Source organism: Palaemon carinicauda, chromosome 35 (genome assembly GCF_036898095.1).
Source record: "Palaemon carinicauda isolate YSFRI2023 chromosome 35, ASM3689809v2, whole genome shotgun sequence".
NCBI classification, from domain to species: domain Eukaryota; kingdom Metazoa; phylum Arthropoda; class Malacostraca; order Decapoda; family Palaemonidae; genus Palaemon; species Palaemon carinicauda.
This window is the reverse complement of record NC_090759.1, coordinates 9,186,654-9,204,239: the sequence shown is the minus strand read 5'-3', so window position 1 is coordinate 9,204,239 and position 17,586 is coordinate 9,186,654. Positions and strand designations below refer to the sequence as shown.

At 43.9% G+C, this 17,586-nt stretch overlaps 1 protein-coding gene across 1 annotated transcript in view; it reads left to right on the top strand.

Moving 5' to 3' along the window:
* LOC137627614 (ethanolaminephosphotransferase 1-like) overlaps positions 1–17,068 on the top strand; it is a 116,529-nt gene extending 99,461 nt beyond the window's left edge. Inside the window, exons 7-8 of the mRNA XM_068358702.1 lie at positions 401–577; positions 16,846–17,068. Of these exons, the coding sequence (XP_068214803.1) occupies positions 401–577; positions 16,846–16,908 (240 nt within the window). The 3' untranslated portion in view covers positions 16,909–17,068. The remainder of the gene's footprint in view (positions 1–400; positions 578–16,845) is intronic.
* Positions 17,069–17,586: the final 518 nt, after the last annotated feature.

Below are 17,586 nucleotides of genomic sequence, written 5' to 3'. Positions count from 1 at the left end.
GTGCTAGCAATCACTTCTTAAGAAAAATAAATTGGTGTGCTTTGGAGCATTACTTTTCACTTTTGGCTCAGTACTATTAATGAGTTTGTATGAATTTTTTTTTATATATATAATTATGTTAATGTATTTACTGTACAGTATTGTTAAAACTCGGGAATTTTAAAGTAGGCTCTTTGAAACTGTTTGCTTTGTTCTTACCTGAACTAACTTAAGCTGAAGAATATGTATTTAAAAAAGTTAATCTATCTATCTATCTATATACCAAGGCACTTCCCCCAATTTTGGGGGGTAGCCGACACCAACAATGAAACAAAACAAAAAGGGGACCTTTACTCTCTATGTTCCTTCAGCTAATATTTTTGTTAATTAGACTGAAGCATATTATTGTACTTTTTTCCAGTGTCGACTAATTGTGTCACAAATGAGCAGCACTCGCTGCGAGTTGCTGAATTGGCTTATGGCTCCTTTAGGACTGGCTGTAGTTGTTGTCTGGATTATTCCTTCCCTTGAAATGGCAACACTGTTGGTCTTAAGTAGCTTGGCTACCGCTGCGCATATTCATTATGGAGTTCATGTGGTAAGTTATCCAATTACTCTTCCATCCAAGTTTTTTTTTATTTTAGAATTGTTTCCATGTGTATTTCTGATGAAATCTATAATTTCATCATTTATGGCATTGGAAATACAAAAGATCCTCAATTTACAAATTTAAGAGGTTCCAAGAAGTAGTTTGTAAGTCAAATTTTGGCCTAGGATAAGTCTAACCTGACTCTAATGCCTACAATTTCCAGCTACAAAAGTCAACAAATAGTCCTGTTTCATTTGGAATAAACATCAGGTTATTGCAAATGTTTTGTTTATTGTATTAAATGATATAATATTGTTTTATTACAACATTTCTTTATCTTATTATAGTAACTAACGGTACAATATTTGAGATTTATGATTTCAGTTGAATTTGTGTTTGTATTTCTGAATGTTTGCAAGTTGAGGACCTTCTGTAGAAAATGAAGCTTTATTCATTAGCAGTTCTTCATAAATTATTTCTATGAAACTCTCCTGATGTTCATGTTGTTGCTCTCTCTTGAGGCTGTTTAAATGTCGACACTTACCCTTGAATAGAAATGTCCTGTTTTCTCTTCTTACAAAATGTCTCCCCCTTTGGGAACCTCAAGCCACCTGGTAGTGTATGACATCTGTGTAGTCGAGACCTGATCACTTTATACTTGGCATAACTGATCTGTGGGGAGGAGGCAGTCATGTATATGAACATTGGGTGAATGTAGAATGATATATTACATTAAAACTCAGTTATTTTTTGTGAAACTCCCCTGATTTTCATATTGTTGATTCCCGCACTGATGTTGTGTTAGAGAAGGAAAAAGATGGGAATGTAACAATCTAGATTATTAGATTTAACAAACACTCAAAGCTCATTTAAAAGGTAACTAATCACAACTCCCAGTAAACTCATTATCACTAGAATTTCAGGATTGGAATATCCAGTCCCTACTATCCACCTTTAAAAATGAATTATTGTTATTATTTTTATTATTACTTGTTGAGCTACTACCCTAGTTGGAAAAGCAAGATGCTATAAACCCAAGTGGCTCCAACAGGGAAATTAGCCAAGGGAGGAAAGGAAACATGGAAAAATAAAATATTTTAAGAACAGTAACAGCATTAAAATAAAATTATTAAAACCTTGAAGTCTCTAATTGAGAAATATAAGGGTAAATTTTAGACGTTTAATCAAATACATTAACAATTAACAGTAAATCTTATTAATACCGTACAGTAATGAATTGTTTTAGATCTTGCTGTTAGTTCAAGGGAAAAGCCAGAGAAGACAAACCTAATTGATTGTAGTGGGGATGACGATGATGATGACTAGCCTCCATCTTTAGATAATTCACATACTGTAATTATTGTGTCTTAGAAACTGAAAAAGTAGTATGGCATATGTAGTATTTGTTCCTATACTAACAAACCATCCGTTATTTATGCTGATTATCTTTCAGCGGCAGCTGGAGGTAGCAATTAGACTTTAATTGCAAAGGGGCAACCCTGCCTAACCGCTTGAGCGGGTAGGCTGGGGATGGCTAGGGGGTACCCAGCCGCCTCTGTATACTCTCACAGCAGTTAGAGACGTTACTTTTTCTTTTGGCTTAGTTGAGGTCGGACGCGTCTGCTTTCCTTCCGACTCATCGGACTTTTTCAATTTTGGTTTTTCTTTTTAGGTGTGCGTGTCGTCTCTTGCCATCGAATTCATCGTGCAAACCTGTCTAGGGTGCGAGAGTGCCGTGTACGGGACCTTCATGTCATTGAGACTGAGCTGCACTCTTTGTGTCTTACTTGCCGGGGCATTGATGCGAGCAGAATTGGCCCTGCACAGAGTCTAGGGAGTGGTCTGATTGGGAGAAATTTGGGCGGTGTAGGAAGAAGAAGAAGCGCGACCGTTCTCCCTCGGGCGAGCAGACCGCGTTCTTCTTCTCGCACCCCCAAATCTCTCTCAAAAGCTCCTTCTCGCTCGCTCTCTTATGAGGGACGATTGAGGATGAGCGCTGATCTATTAACTCATTGGCAACCTTGGGGCACTGGGTGGGGTTGTTGCTTCCCCTAGAGGAGCAACTTCTCCTCAAGCCGCTGGCAAGCAATTCCCCCTTTCAGATCTGCTGCAGGTGTGGTCGTCCTTAGGGATTTTGGGACCCCCTTTCTAAGGAGGAGCTGCTGCGGCTTCAGCGTGGTGCCAGGAAGGACACTTCTCTGGAGCTGTCGACATCTCACGCTCTGGAACTGTGCGAGGTCCATCTGTTGCCTTTTCCTGGCAATTCCACGCGTGGACAAGGTGATCGCTTGCATTCGCCTCTCCAACAGCCCTCTGCTGCGACGAACCCTCTCTCCATCCTGGGACCTCGTCGTCCCCTATCCTTCAACCCTTTGTTTCTCCCCACAGGAACCCGCAGGTTGCAGGTGTAGATCTTCTGGGGACTAGCGCTCCTACCATCAGCAGCTCTTCCCTTGTCGCCGTTCGCGACAATCGGAAGATTGCTTGGATCGTAGGTCATCACGATCCGAGCTCTCTGCATCTAGAAGGCGCTCATACTCTAGAGCCTCGCGCTCACAAAACCACAGGTCTCAATACTTTATTCAGAGGCGTTCCTCTTCACGAGGACGAGTCTCGCGATCGCATTCTATACGATCATGTGCAAAGTCTAGACCTAGGTCCAGACGCTCGCATTCTAGATCTGTGCGATATAGATCATGAGAACAGCGCTCGCGCTCGCGAGGACAACGCTCCCATTCACGAGGGGTACATTCATGCTCGTGAGGGTACCGTTCACGAAAAAGACGTTCTCGATTGCGAGGCTGAAGCTCACGTTCGGGAGCTAGGCATTAGAAACGTTCACGCCGTTCTTAAACGAGAACTAGACGCTGTCATTCATGATTACAAACCGGGCGTTAGCGATCAAGGTCTAGACGTTCATCGTCTAGAGGTAGAGGTAGGCATACACGCAGTCCATCAGCACGTAGCACCTCAATCAGACCTTCCAAACGACCTCTGACTGGACCTGAATATGAGAATGACCATTCCTCAAATAGGCATCCAGCTAAACCCTCAGTGCCTTTCGCTGCCTGGGGAGTTCTTGTAAAGCATTCGCCTACGTGACGCTTGGAAACGGGTCCCGCTGTGACGCGTTCTCCAACTAGAGTAGTCCCTATTCAGAGGCCTCCTCTGCCGACTTCGTTGGACGTAGGTGCTTCTCTGGGGCAGCAGGAAGGCGTTAAACCTTCCTCTTGATTTGTGACTCCTAATGCTCCTGTTGCGAGCACTTCCGCTCATGAATTGCCTCAGTTGATGCGTGAAACTTGCGATTTTGGGCGTGAATCTCGTGATTTCCGCGAACAATCCACACGCAGATCGGAATCACGAACAAGTGCGGTACCAACACCTTCGCCTTGTCCCTCTGTGTCTTCCACCTCTTGCAGAAGACCGACACTCCTCCCAGAAGGGTTCAAGGAGCCCCCTAATAGGTTTGTGAATGTTCCTATTAGTTCGAACCTATCTTCACCCCCGAAGGAATGTGTTCCTCTGCTTCAGAGGTTATCACCCCCTTCGACTGGAGCTCCTTCTTGAGTTCCACATGAAGGACACTCTCCTAGGGAATTCCAGGGTTTACCTAAAGGTTCAGAGCTTCCTCCATGGGTGAATACTTTCATGACCACCCTTCTGAAGAATGAATATGGCTCCTACACTGTCGCAACCTCCGACTGTCTCAGTCAAGGCAACCTCTAGGATCCCCCTGGAACCCCGTCGGGTTCATCAGTTGGGAGTCAGGAACCTAGAAGGAAGTTGACGGCAGACAGAGCATGCAGATCACCTCTACCCCGATCGCGTGCTGAAGGTCCTATTCCTTCTGATCCTTAAATGACCAACTTACCTTTTACGCCAGTAAAGGTAAAGGAGGTATTCACTAAGAAGCAGAAGAGCAGGATGAGAGGCATAATACCACCTGACGCCGATATCATCCGTCCTAGGATGAGTAGGGAGAAATTAAGGTAGTGCCTCCGGACCAACGTCCGCTTTCTGTATCTCCTCCAGAGGAGGAGCCTTCAGCCCCTACTGCCAAGGCTTCGTTACGTGCCTCGAAGACCACGGAGGAGCGTCCTGTGCGTGGGGAATCGAAGGACACGAAGACGAAACCTAAGATCGCTGCGGCATTGGAAGCTAAAATGGCTGAGGCACAGAGATGGTCCCTTGTGACGGGTCCCCCCAGTGATCCTATTGATGACTGACCTACTCCAGGCTCTGGATGTAAGCTTGGAGGTGTACAACCCCTTAGACTTGGAAGATGAGAATCTTTCAACTATCTTCTGAACTATCGCTTTGAACAGGAGAGACAAGTCGGAACATACCTTTTTGGCAGGTCCTTGCCTGTATGAGGGCTATCAACAGGCTGTCCACTCCTGGCTCCACCATTCAGGAAGAGAAGGATATGGTTCTTGATGAGATATTTGAGACCCAGAAGCCTTCCATGTCTAGTGCAGCTATGCCCTGGTCCAAGGGTTTGACAGCCGCCGAAAGGAAAGCTATCGCCCAGGTACCTGATATTTTTAGTTCCTTAAGGGCAGGTTCCTCGTCTCGGTCCATTCCACTTCCTTTGTTATACAAAGGAAGTTTTACAAGATCGAAGGGGAACCACATTCCACCATGACCCTCGACCCTTTGGTAGAGTCCCTAACAAAGGGTGTACGGACTTGAACCCTCCTCTCTGAAGGCCTCCCTCTTGGCAGTTGAGCTCCTGAGCATACAGAGAGGCACGAAGTATGCCATGCAGACTGCTTTGTGGCTTGATCTATTGTTGGGATCCTTGGGCTTCATTGTTTGCTCCCACGATCTTTCAAAGGAGTCGGCCAGGAAGACTATGGAGTCTTTCCTGGTGTCAGGTACTCGGACTCCTGAGTTCCTATCCCAACACGTCGTCAACCTGTGGACGAACGCCATTCTCAAGAGAAGGGATAACATCATAAGTAGGTTCCACAAACAGGTGCCGAAAGTGGAAGTCTCTTGGCTGAGGAATTCCACCCTCTAGGATTCATCTCTCTTCTTTCCGGAAGAGAGAGAGAGGGCTGCTGAGCGATTGAGGAAATCTTCAAATGATTCCCCCCTCCATGGGGCCATGACATTGCAGACCTTCCCAGTCTTCACAGCCTCAGCAAGCACCTTCCTCTACTCACCAGTCAACTTCTAGGTCCTCAGCGCCTTCTAAGGTGCCAAAGCAGCCCTTTCCATCCAAAGGACAGAAGGGGTCCAAGTCCTAAAGAGGAATGAAGGGAGGAAAGGGAGGTGGCCGTGGTGGTCACTCCCAGTAGGAAAGGCATTCTCATCACCTACCACCTGTAGGAGGATGCCTACAGTGCCACTGGCAGAGATGGGAGCTCCACGGGGCAGATCCCTGGACGGTCGAAGTGATCCCCCTAGGGTATCGCGTCCCATTCATTCAATCTCTCCCTCTGACTCGGGATCCAGTGCATCTAAGCTTCTATGTGAAGGGATCCGCAAAGGAGCTAGCCCTCAGGGCTGAAGTCCAGACCTTGCTGCAGAAGTGCGCTCTCCAAGAGGTTGCGGACGGGTCCCCAGGCTTCTACAGTCTAATTTTTCTGGTGAAAAAGATGACTGGAAGCTGGAGACCAGTCATCGATCTCTCCCCTCTGAACAATGTCAGGATGCCTGAAAACTTTATATCAATCAATCAATCCCCTCTGAACAAATTTGTGCAACCGACTCAGTTCAGAATGGAGACGGCAGACACGGTCATCCAAGCGGTTCGTCCAAGGGACTTCATGTGCACAGTGGATCTGAAGGACGCATACTTCCAGATCCTAATCCATCCGTCTTCAAGGAAGTATCTGAGATTGATAACACGAGGAAAAGACATACCAGTTCAAGGTTCTATGCTTCGGTCTCGCGACAGCTCCTCAGGTGTTCACTAGAGTATTCGCCCTAGTGTCGTCTTGGGCTCACAGGAACGGCATCCGTCTTCTCCTATATCTGGACGACTGGCTGATCCTAGCAACCCTTCTTCGTCACCGGGACATGCTTCTCGAGTTTTGTCAGGACTTGGGGGTTCTGATAAATCACGAGAAGTCGTTACTGCAACCTTCACAGAGACTGGTATACCTCGGTATGATCATAGACACTGTCCAAAAGAGTGTCTTCCCATCAGACGAAAGAGTACAGTGATCCCTCGCCACTTCACGATTTGACTATCTCGGACTCAGTGCATTGCAGGTTTCTTTGTTTATGAAAAATAAAAATTAAAAAATATCGCCGTGTTGGCAGCCGTATTGTGGAAAGCAGCCATGTTTCATCTTGATTTGCAAAAGAAATGGCTTCCGGACTGCCAGACAAGGAGAGCAGCTTGCTCTTATACCCACTGAAAGTCAGACAAGGCATGTGACTGGTTACCGGCGCAAGATCGACGAATCAGAGCACGAGTGGATGTATCCCGAGAGCTGATTGGCTGTGCATCATTGCATCCTTTTCCAGCATCTTCCTTTGGTGTATCTCGCCGCTTCGGCAATCTCTCGTTCATGCTGTACTGTACTCTAACAAGTGTCTCATGTTCATAGTGTTCTGTGATTCATTTAACTTCTGTAAAGACATTAAAATGCCTGATAAACGCTGTGCCCCTATGAAAGATTTCTCTAGTGACCCGAAGAGGATGATGATGATAATCACTGAAAAGGTAAAATTTTAGATATGTTGAAGGAAGGCAGAAGTTATGCTGAGGTGGCTTGCCATTATAGGGTGAACAAATCTACTGTGTGCTATATAAGAAACATGAAGTGAACATCCACAGAACTGCGACATTAAAGTTTAACAAAGAAGCGAAACGTGTGGTAACGCCGCGTAATAAGCTAATTGTTAAGATGGAAGCTGCATAAGCCTTGTGGATTGCAGATTGTAGGAAGAAAAATGTGAGTTTGGTAACTAATATGATCAGGACAAAAGCCAAGTCTCTCTTTGATCAAAACTTGCCTGATGACGACAACTAAGACGAAACCGATGATGATGATGCTGATGAATCACAGTGTACTAGCATTACGACGAGTGATTTGCCGCCTCGAGGACGAGGCTTTACAGCCAGCAAAGGCTGGTTCGATAAATTTCAAAAGCGATACGACCTCAAAAGCGTGCCTTTGTATGGCGAGGCTGCCTCTGCCGACACTGATGCTGCCCGTCGTTACGTGGAGGCTGAATTTCCAAAAATGATCAAGGATGGCCAGTACCTCTCTGAACAAGTTTTCAACATGGACGAGACAGGTCTTTTTTGGAAGAGAATGCCATCAAGGATGAAGTGCACAGACCAGGATACAAGGCACACAAGGACTGAGTCACACTTATCATGTGTGGTAATGCTGCCGGCTTTATGATGAAGCCAGTCCTTATTTATAAGTTAAAAAAATCCACGGGCCTTGAAAAATAAAAGTAAGGCTATGCTCCCCGTCTGTTGGATGAATAATGCAAAGGCCTGGGTAACTAAAGCCCTGACAGCTGACTGGTTCATTCACTTGTTTCTGAGGTAAAGCTGTATCTGGCTGAGAAGGGCCTCCCTTTCAAGGTCCTTCTCTTGATGGATTGTGCAACAGACCTGCAGTATAATGGGGTGCAGGTCGAGTTTCTGCCCCCTAACACCATAGCGCCTATACAGCCTATGGATCAGGGGGTCATTCGTGCATTTAAGGCACTTTACACTCGTGCCATGATGGAGGGCCTCATCGTGGCAGTTGACGACGATGACGACAAAGAAGGCTTTTCTTTGAAAAATTACTGGTCCAAGTACAACATTGCATCATTTTTTACTAACTTGTAGCAAGCATTACAAGAAATGAAACAGAAACCATCAGTTCAAGTTGGAAGAAATTATGGCCTGCTGTTGTTCATGATTACGTAGGCTTCACTCCTGACGAAATTCATCACTCGCCAGTGGTGAAGGCGGTGATGCTGGCGTGCATAATTAAGGTTGAAGGATTCGCTGACATGACGGAAGAAGACGTGAACAGCCTTATCGAGGCCCATTCAGACCCGCTTATAGACGAAGACTTCCTTGAAATGACTAAGTCAGCGAGTGAAGAAGAGCAAGATGAAGAAATGAATAAGACTGGCCTTACTTTGGAGAACCTTCAAGAAATGTGCAACGTGGCAAGGGCATTGCAACGCTTTGCACAAGAAGTCAATGAGAACATGGTTCTCGCTATCGAGTTTTGCACCGTGTTGATGGGGTTATGGCATTTTACAGTGGTATTTTGCAACAAAAGAAAAAGCAACAACAGCAACTACCCATCACCATGATATTGACAAAGTTTAAAATGCCAGCTACACCATCAGCGCCTCCAGCAGAAGAGCCGTCGGGTGAACCTCGGCCCTCTACGAGTGGAGTGGGGGGCCTCTATGCCTCTCTCGCAAGCAGATGACGACGACTTAGCGCCGGTATCTGATGATGATGATGAGGTGCTTCCAGAACTGCTTTAAAGGCCTCATTATACCTGTGCAGTAACACCATCATCATCATTCATCATCACATTCATCGAACTGTACAGGTCTGTCATCAGCCTTATCATCGTCATTGCCTTTATTGTCCTCATCATCGTCATTACAGCTGAAGATACTACTGTCATTGGAGAGTGTTAGAACACCATAATGTATCGTTAGAATGCCATAATATCGTATTGTATGAGTGTGTGTGTGTATGTGAATGGTTTGTATGCAGTGATTAAAAACTGTAGATTTAAGTAAAATCTACAAATGAGTTAATGTATATTTGTAGATTTAGGTAAAATATTTGTGAATGAATGTAGTATACATATACAGCTCTGTACTGTAATGATTTTATACTTATATACTGTACATATACTTTATATAAAGCATATGTATATATACAGTATTTTAAACATTCTTGTAACCACACACATAAAAAAATTATGGGGGGGGGGGCCCCATACCTATCAAGGGGGTCTCTGGTCCCCATTAACCGCGATAAACAAGGTATCCCTGTACACAGGCTGAAAGAAGTGGCCGCACCCTTTGTCAGGAAAGAAGTTCTTCCAGCCTCTTGTTGGTTGAGTCTTATATGCCATCTGACCTCTCTCATCTGTCTTATTCCAAACGGCCACCTCAGGATAAGATCCATGCAATGGCAGCTGAAGTCCGTGTGGAACCAACACTCTGATCCACCGGACACCCGAGTTCCTATAACTCAGGATCAGGTGACGGATTTGAGTTGGTGAATGGTAGACGAAAACCTTCAAAGAGGCCAGAATCTTCCGTTCCCTCTCTGGATTTGATGCTCTTCACAGATGCATCAAATGAAGGGTGGGGGGGTTCACCTGCTGCACCATACGGTCTTTGGCCTTTGGTCACAGTCAGAAAGGTACCAGAGGTCAGAGTCCAAAAGGTACCAGCACATAATTCTTCTAGAGATGAGAGCAGCTTACCTAGCTCTTCATCAGTTCCAACAGTTGCTAGCAGGTCACTCTGTAGTGTTGATGAGTGACAAAACCACAGTAGTGGTTTACATAAACAAACAGGGCTGTACCTTTTCGCAGCTTCTATGCCATCTTGCTGTAAAGATCCTCAGAGGGTCAGAAGAACATCCGGTGTCTCTATCAGCTCGATTTATTCCCGGCAAGAGGAATGTGCTCACGGACAATCTGAGCAGAGCGACTGAGATAGTAGGCTCCGAATGGTCTTAGAATCGTCAGATAGCCAACAAAGTCCTGATTTTGTGGGGTTCCCCGACTCTAGACCTATTTGCTACATCTCTGAACAGCAAGCTTCCGCTGTACTGTTCTTCGGTCCCAGACCCTGAGGCTCTATGGCAAGATTCATTCCAACAACGGTGGGACAACATTGACGTGTACGCCTGTCCCCTGTTTTGTCTGATGAGAAGACTGCTCAACAAAACCAGAGCGTCCAAAGATCCAATGATGTCCCTTGTAGCTCTGCTATGGCATCATGCAGAGGGGTTTCAGGACCTCCTGCAACTTCTAGTAGATCTACAGAGAGAACTCCCTCCACAACCAGATCTACTCAAACAATCGCTCAAGAACAGGTGGAGACTATCCAGCATATCCTCTCTCAGAAGGACTTTTCACAAGTTGCAGAGCGAATGTCCGGATACTTGCGTAGGTCCTCAGCCTCGGTCTACCAGGGAAAATGCAGAGTATTCCGTGGTTGGTGTCGTTGAAGGAATATCTCTCCACTCGATGCCACTATTCCAGTAATAGCGGAGTTCCTTGTATACCTTCAGGAGGGGAAACTCCTCTCAGTCTCGGCGGTGAAAGGCTATCGCTCAGCCTTAAGCCTTGCCTTTAAGCTGAAATGAGTAGATATTTCCTCTTTTTTTTTAGTATTGTTCTCCTGTCTGGTCTTCAGCTGCTGGTTGTCAACTTAATTTGTTGGACAAAAACTTACGATCTATTAAATTTTTTATTCCTGATCTAGATATTAATATTTGGCACCGTCATTCAATTAGTTCATTATGCATGTTGCATAAGATTTTTCATAATCCTGACCATCCTTTACATTCAGATCTTCCTGGTCAGTTCCTTCCTGTTCGTAATACTAGGCAGGCAGTTAATTCTAATAGTCAGGCCTTCTCCATCGTGAGGCTTAATATTACACAGTATTCTAGAAGTTTTATTCCAGCTGTGACCAAGTTGTGGAATGATCTTCCTTACGAGGTAGGTGAATCAGTAGAACCTCAAAAGTTCAAAGTTGCTGCAAAGGTTTTTATGTTGAACAGGCTGACATAAGTCTTTTCATAGTTTATATATGACATATCTGTTTTGACATTGTTACTGTTTTTAGAATGATTTATTGTTAATTTTTTCTCATCATTTATATATTTCCTTATTTCCTTTCCTCACTGGGCTATTTTTCCCTATTGGAGCCCTCTATTACACTGCATTGCACAGGCCACGAGTATACTCGCGTTGTATATTTCAGCGAGATGTCAAGTTCACTAGACCACAGTTATATACTGTACAAGGTAAAACCAGGTCAATGTATATGCCAGATATAGTACTGTATCTTGCTTTTCCAACTAGGATTGTAGCTTGGTTAATAGTAATAATAATAATAATAATCATACATACATACATATACCATGGCACTTCCCCCAATTTTGAGGGGTAGCCGACATCAACAAAGAAACAAAAACAAAAAGGGGACCTCTACTCTCTCCATTCCTCCCAGCCTAACAAGGGACTCAACCGAGTTCAGCTGGTACTGCTAGGGTGTCACAGCCCACCCTCCCACATTATCCACCATAGATGAAGCTTCATAATGCTGAGTCCCCTACTGCTGCTACCTCCGCGGTCATCTAAGGCATCGGAGGCAGCAGCAGGGCCTACCGGAACTGCGTCACAATCGCTCGCCATTCATTCCTATTTCTAGCACGCTCTCTTGCCTCGCTCACATCTATCCTCCTATCACCCAGAACTTCCTTCACTCCATCCATCCACCCAAACCTTGGCCTTCCTCTAGTACTTCTCCCATCAACTCTTGCATTCATCACCACCTTTAGCAGACATCCATTTTCCATTCTCTCAGCATGGCCAAACCACCTCAACACATTCATATCCACTCTAGCTGCTAACTCATTTCTTACACCCGTTCTCACTCTCCCCACTTCGTTCCTAACCCTATCTACTCGAGATACACCAGCCATACTCCTTAGACACTTCATCTCAAACACATTCAATTTCTGTCTCTCCATCACTTTCATTCCCCACAACTCCGATCCATACATCACAGTTGGTACAATCACTTTCTCATATAGAACTCTCTTTACATTCATGCCCAACCCTCTATTTTTTACTACTCCCTTAACTGCCCCCAGCACTTTGCAACCTTCATTCATTCTCTGACATACATCTGCTTCCACTCCACCATTTGCTGCAACAACAGACCCCAAGAACTTAAACTGATCCACCTCCTCAAGTAACTCTCCATTCAACATGACATTCAACCTTGCACCACCTTCCCTTCTTGTACATCTCATAACCTTACTCTTACCCACATTAACTCTCAACTTCCTTCTCTCACACACACTTCCAAATTCTGTCACTAATCTTCCAAGCTTCTCTTTCTCGTCTGCAACCAGTACAGTATCATCCGCAAACAACAACTGATTTACCTCCCATTCATGGTCATTCTCGTCTACCAGTTTTAATCCTCGTCCAAGCACTCGAGCATTCACCTCTCTCACCACTCCATCAACATACTGTACAAGTTAAACAACCACGGCGACATCACACATCCCTGTCTCAGCCCCACTTTCACAGGAAACCAATCACTCACTTCATTTCCTATCCTAACACATGCTTTACTACCTTTGTAGAAACTTTTCACTGCTTGCAACAACCTTCCACCAACTCCATATAACCTCATCACATTCCACATTGCTTCCCTGTCAACTCTATCATACGCTTTCTCCAGATCCATAAACGCAACATACACCTCCTTACCTTTTGCTAAATATTTCTCGCATATCTGCCTAACTGTAAAAATCTGATTCATACAACCCCTACCTCTTCTAAAATCACCCTGTATTTCTAAGATTGCATTTTCTGTTTTATCCTTGATCCTATTAATCAATACTCTACCATACACTTTTCCAACTACGCCTAACAAACTAATACCTCTTGAATTACAACACTCATGCACATCTCCCTTACCCTTATATAGTGGTACAATACATGCACGCACAAACCCAATCTGCTGGTACCATTGACAACACAAAACACATATTAAACAATCTCACCAACCATTCAAGTACAGTCACACCCCTCTCCTTCAACATCTCAGCTCTCACACCATCCATACCAGATGCTTTTCCTACTCTCGTTTTATCTAGTGCTCTCCTCACTTCATCTATTGTAATCTCTCTCTCATTCTCATCTCCCATCACTGGCACCTCAACACCTGCAACAGCAATTATATCTGCCTCCCTATTATCCTCAACATTCAGTAAACTTTCAAAATATTCCGCCCATCTTTTCCTTGCCTCCTCTCCTTTTAACAACCTTCCATTTCCATCTTTCACTGTCTCTTTCATTCTTGAGCCAGCCTTCCTTACTCTCTTCACTTCTTTCCAAAACTTCTTCTTATTCTCTTCATATGAATGACCTAATCCCTGACCCCACCTCAGGTCAGCTGCCCTCTTTGCCTCACGTACCTTGCACTTTACTTCCACATTTTTCTCTTTTATTTTTCATACTTCTCTATACTATTACTCTGCAGCCATTCTTCAAAAGCCCTCTTTTTCTCTTCCACTTTTACCTTCACTCCTTCATTCCACCATTCACTGCCCTTCCTCATGCTGCCTCCAACAACTTAATTTCCACACACATCACTTGCAATCCCAACAAAATTTTCTTTTACTAACTTCCACTCCTCCTCTAAATTGCCAGTTTCTCTTACTTTCACTTCGTCATATATCATTTTCAACCTTTCCTGATATTTACTTTTTACCCCCGGTTTTATTAGCTCTTCAACCCTCACTACCTCCCTTATACATCCACCTACTCTATTCCCCCATTCTTTTGCTACAACTAATTTTCCTTCCACCAAAAAATGATCAGACATACTGTTAGCCATACCCCTAAACACGTGCACGTCTTTCAATCTTCCAAACATTCTTTTAGTTATCAACACATAATCCATTAATGCCCTTTCTACTACTCTTCCATTTGCCACTCTTACCCATGTATACTTATTTTTATCTTTCTTTTTAAAAAAGCTATTACTTATCACCATCTCTTGCTCAACACACATCTACCAGTCTCTCACCACTCTCATTTTCACCTGGTACGCCATACTTCCCAATGACACCTTCTACCTCTCCAGCGCCCACTCTAGCATTTGTGAAGTCACCCATGACAACTACATAATTCCTTCTACTCAGTCCTTCTACACACCTAGTTAATTCATTCCAGAACTCATTCCGCTCTTCTTCACTTTTCTCACTACCTGGCCCATACGCACTGACAAACGCCCAACATTCCCTACCCAACCTAACCCTTACCCACATTAACCTAGATGATATCTCCTTCCATTCCACTACTTTACCTGTCATCCATTCACTCAGCAATAAAGCCACACCCTCTCTCGCTCTTCCCCTTTCAATCCCAGACACTCTACCAGACATTTCACCAAACATCACTTCACCCTTTCCTTTTATCTTCGTCTCACACAAGGCTAATACATCCATCCTTCTATTCCTAAACATACTTCCAATTTCACATCTTTTACTCTCTATCGTACTACATCCACGCACATTCAAACACCCCAAAACTAGAGTGCGGGGAGCAGTCACTCTCCCCCCAGCTCCATCTCTTTGTCGATGTCTCACAGGATGTAGATACAGGAGAGGAGGTTCCTAGCCCCCTCGTCCCGTCCCTTTTAGTCGCCTCTTACGACACGCAGGGATAACGTTGGCCTCCTTCTTGGAACATGGTTCAGTTCTTGAGATCCTTGAAAGGACCACCTTACAAACCATTACGCCATGCAACTGACCAAAATCTCGCTTTGAATACAGCGTTCCTGCTTGCTTTAGTCTCAGCAAAGAGAGCCATTGAACTTTATGGCCTCTCGTATGACATCGCCCATTCAAGGGAAGGGGGAAAGTGACACTCGGCTTCGTCCCTTAGTTTATTGCTAAGACTCAAAATCGAGGGTGCTGGACCATAGATTCGTGCCTTTTCAGATTGAGTGTCTTCGTTCTGTAACCAGTGACCCAGATCAGTTGTTATTATGCCCAGTGAGGAGTTCGAGATACTGTCTTAAATGCACTGCAGCAACACGGCCCAGACTAACACCTCTATTTGTTAGTTCATGGAGAGTAAAGAGGAGGATCACCAAGAACACAGTTTCCTCTTGCATTTGCCAAGTAATCGAAAGAACCTTAGCCCCCAATCTTCCTCAGGCTCGTCGACCTAGAGCCCATGATATTAGGGGAATCAGTAATTCCCTGGCATTCAAGCGCAAATTTTCCTTGTTGCAAGTTCTCCAAGCTGCTGTGTGGAAGGGACAAACTACCTTCACAGCCCATTACATATAAGACGTGACCCACAGGAGACGCGATACGTTCACTATCGGTCCTGTGGTGGCTGCTCAACAAGTGATTCAAGATATTTTAGGCTCCTTGATGGACAAGTAGTAGTTGGTTGACAGCATTGGTTACCTGGGCTAAGACTGGGATGAATGAAAAGAATGTCTGGCTTTCCTTTCTTCATCTTCCCCTCCCTTGGGGTACAGCACGATGGGTCCCTCTGCAAGCTGGCTTCAACCTCTGCAGGTAATTATCACTTCCCATTTTGTAGCCTAGTATAAGTTACAAAATTGTTATACTCTACACGTCCCCGTTCCTGTGAGGGAGCAATGGGATACATCTTGTTTTCCTATATAAACTCGAAGGCATTCATATAAATTAACAACCTCTATTACACTGCATTGCACAGGCCACGAGTATACTCGCGTTGTATATTTCAGCGAGATGTCAAAGTTTTCCCTAGACCACAGTTATATACTGTACTAGGTAAAATCAGGTCAGTGTCCATGCCAGATCTAGGATTTCCACCCACCTAGTAGTGAGTCATCCACATAAATACAGGAAGGTTTGTTAGTATGGGAACAAATGACAAATGCAGAGATACCTTAATTTTTATTTTCCCTAACTTATACAAACCTGGAATTATTCATATAAATTGGCCAGCCATCACCTGTCCCCTAGAAGTCCTGCCTGCAAAAAAAGTGATGTCTCTCACTGCTGTGAGAGTATATATAGATGTGGCTGGGTACCCACCAGCCATCCTCAGGCTACCCGCTCAAGCGATTAAGCAGGGGTGCCACCTCACAAATAAAGTCTAATGGCTACTTCCATCTGCCGCTGAAAGATGATCCACATAAATAACTCCAGGTTTGTATTAGTTAGGGAAAAACACAAATTATCCCTGAATATATCATGTTATTGTTAGACCCTGATAAGTCTCATTACAGTACTAGAGGCATAAGTATATTGGTAGGAGTGAAAACGGAAAAGTTTCAACGGCTAATGATTACATACCAAGCTTCCTGATACGAAAGCAGCATGAACATCCTCTGAGTATAGTAATAACAAATGTTATTGATGAAATTCTGATTTTCTAAAGTAGAGTCTAGCTTTGCCTCCAGAATAAAATGAGAGCTTTATGTAGGGTAGATTCTTTAACTCGCCTATAAAATTACACATTATATAATTTGCACTAAATGATCTTACAGTAACGTGGTTTTCGCAGGTTCGTCAGATGTGTGAACACTTTCACATCATGTGTTTCAGCATCAAAGATAGGGCCGATTGACTGCTTGCCGACAGCGCATAAGGAATTTCCAGATAGATGCCCTCGAAATCTTCACATACTTCTATTTTGTCAGTAATTCGACTTCATTCCTGATGACATCGTTAAGTATCATGGCAGAAGTTACGCATATCATTAGAGTTTTCCATTATATATATATATATATATATATATATATATATATATATATATATATATATATATATATATATATATCATTATGAATGAGCACTGGATCATTCCAGTTGTAGGCAGTGGAATGTATATTTATTCTTAGTGGGAGATTAGGTCCCTCAGTTGTCTGTATGAGTAGAAACTGCTCAAGTTCTAGATGAACAAACACTCAATCTAACGAACGATGACAATAACAGGTTTATTTATAGTCAGGAGAAGGTCTCTCTCTCTCTCTCTCTCTCTCTCTCTCTCTCTCTCTCTCTCTCTCTCTCTCTCTCTCTCTCTCTCTCTCTCTCTCTCTCTCTCAGATATTTTATTTAACTGTTAATGTATGTTATATTGGCATGCAAGTTATGTAATACAATGTATGGATGTACAAAGTATATCTCGTATATGTGTTTTATGTATATCACTATTGCAAATCTTATATTTATCACCAGAGAAGATGCCGCTAGTTTCCTGTCACCTCTTTATGTAGGAATGAATGTCTATAACTTGTTTACATGT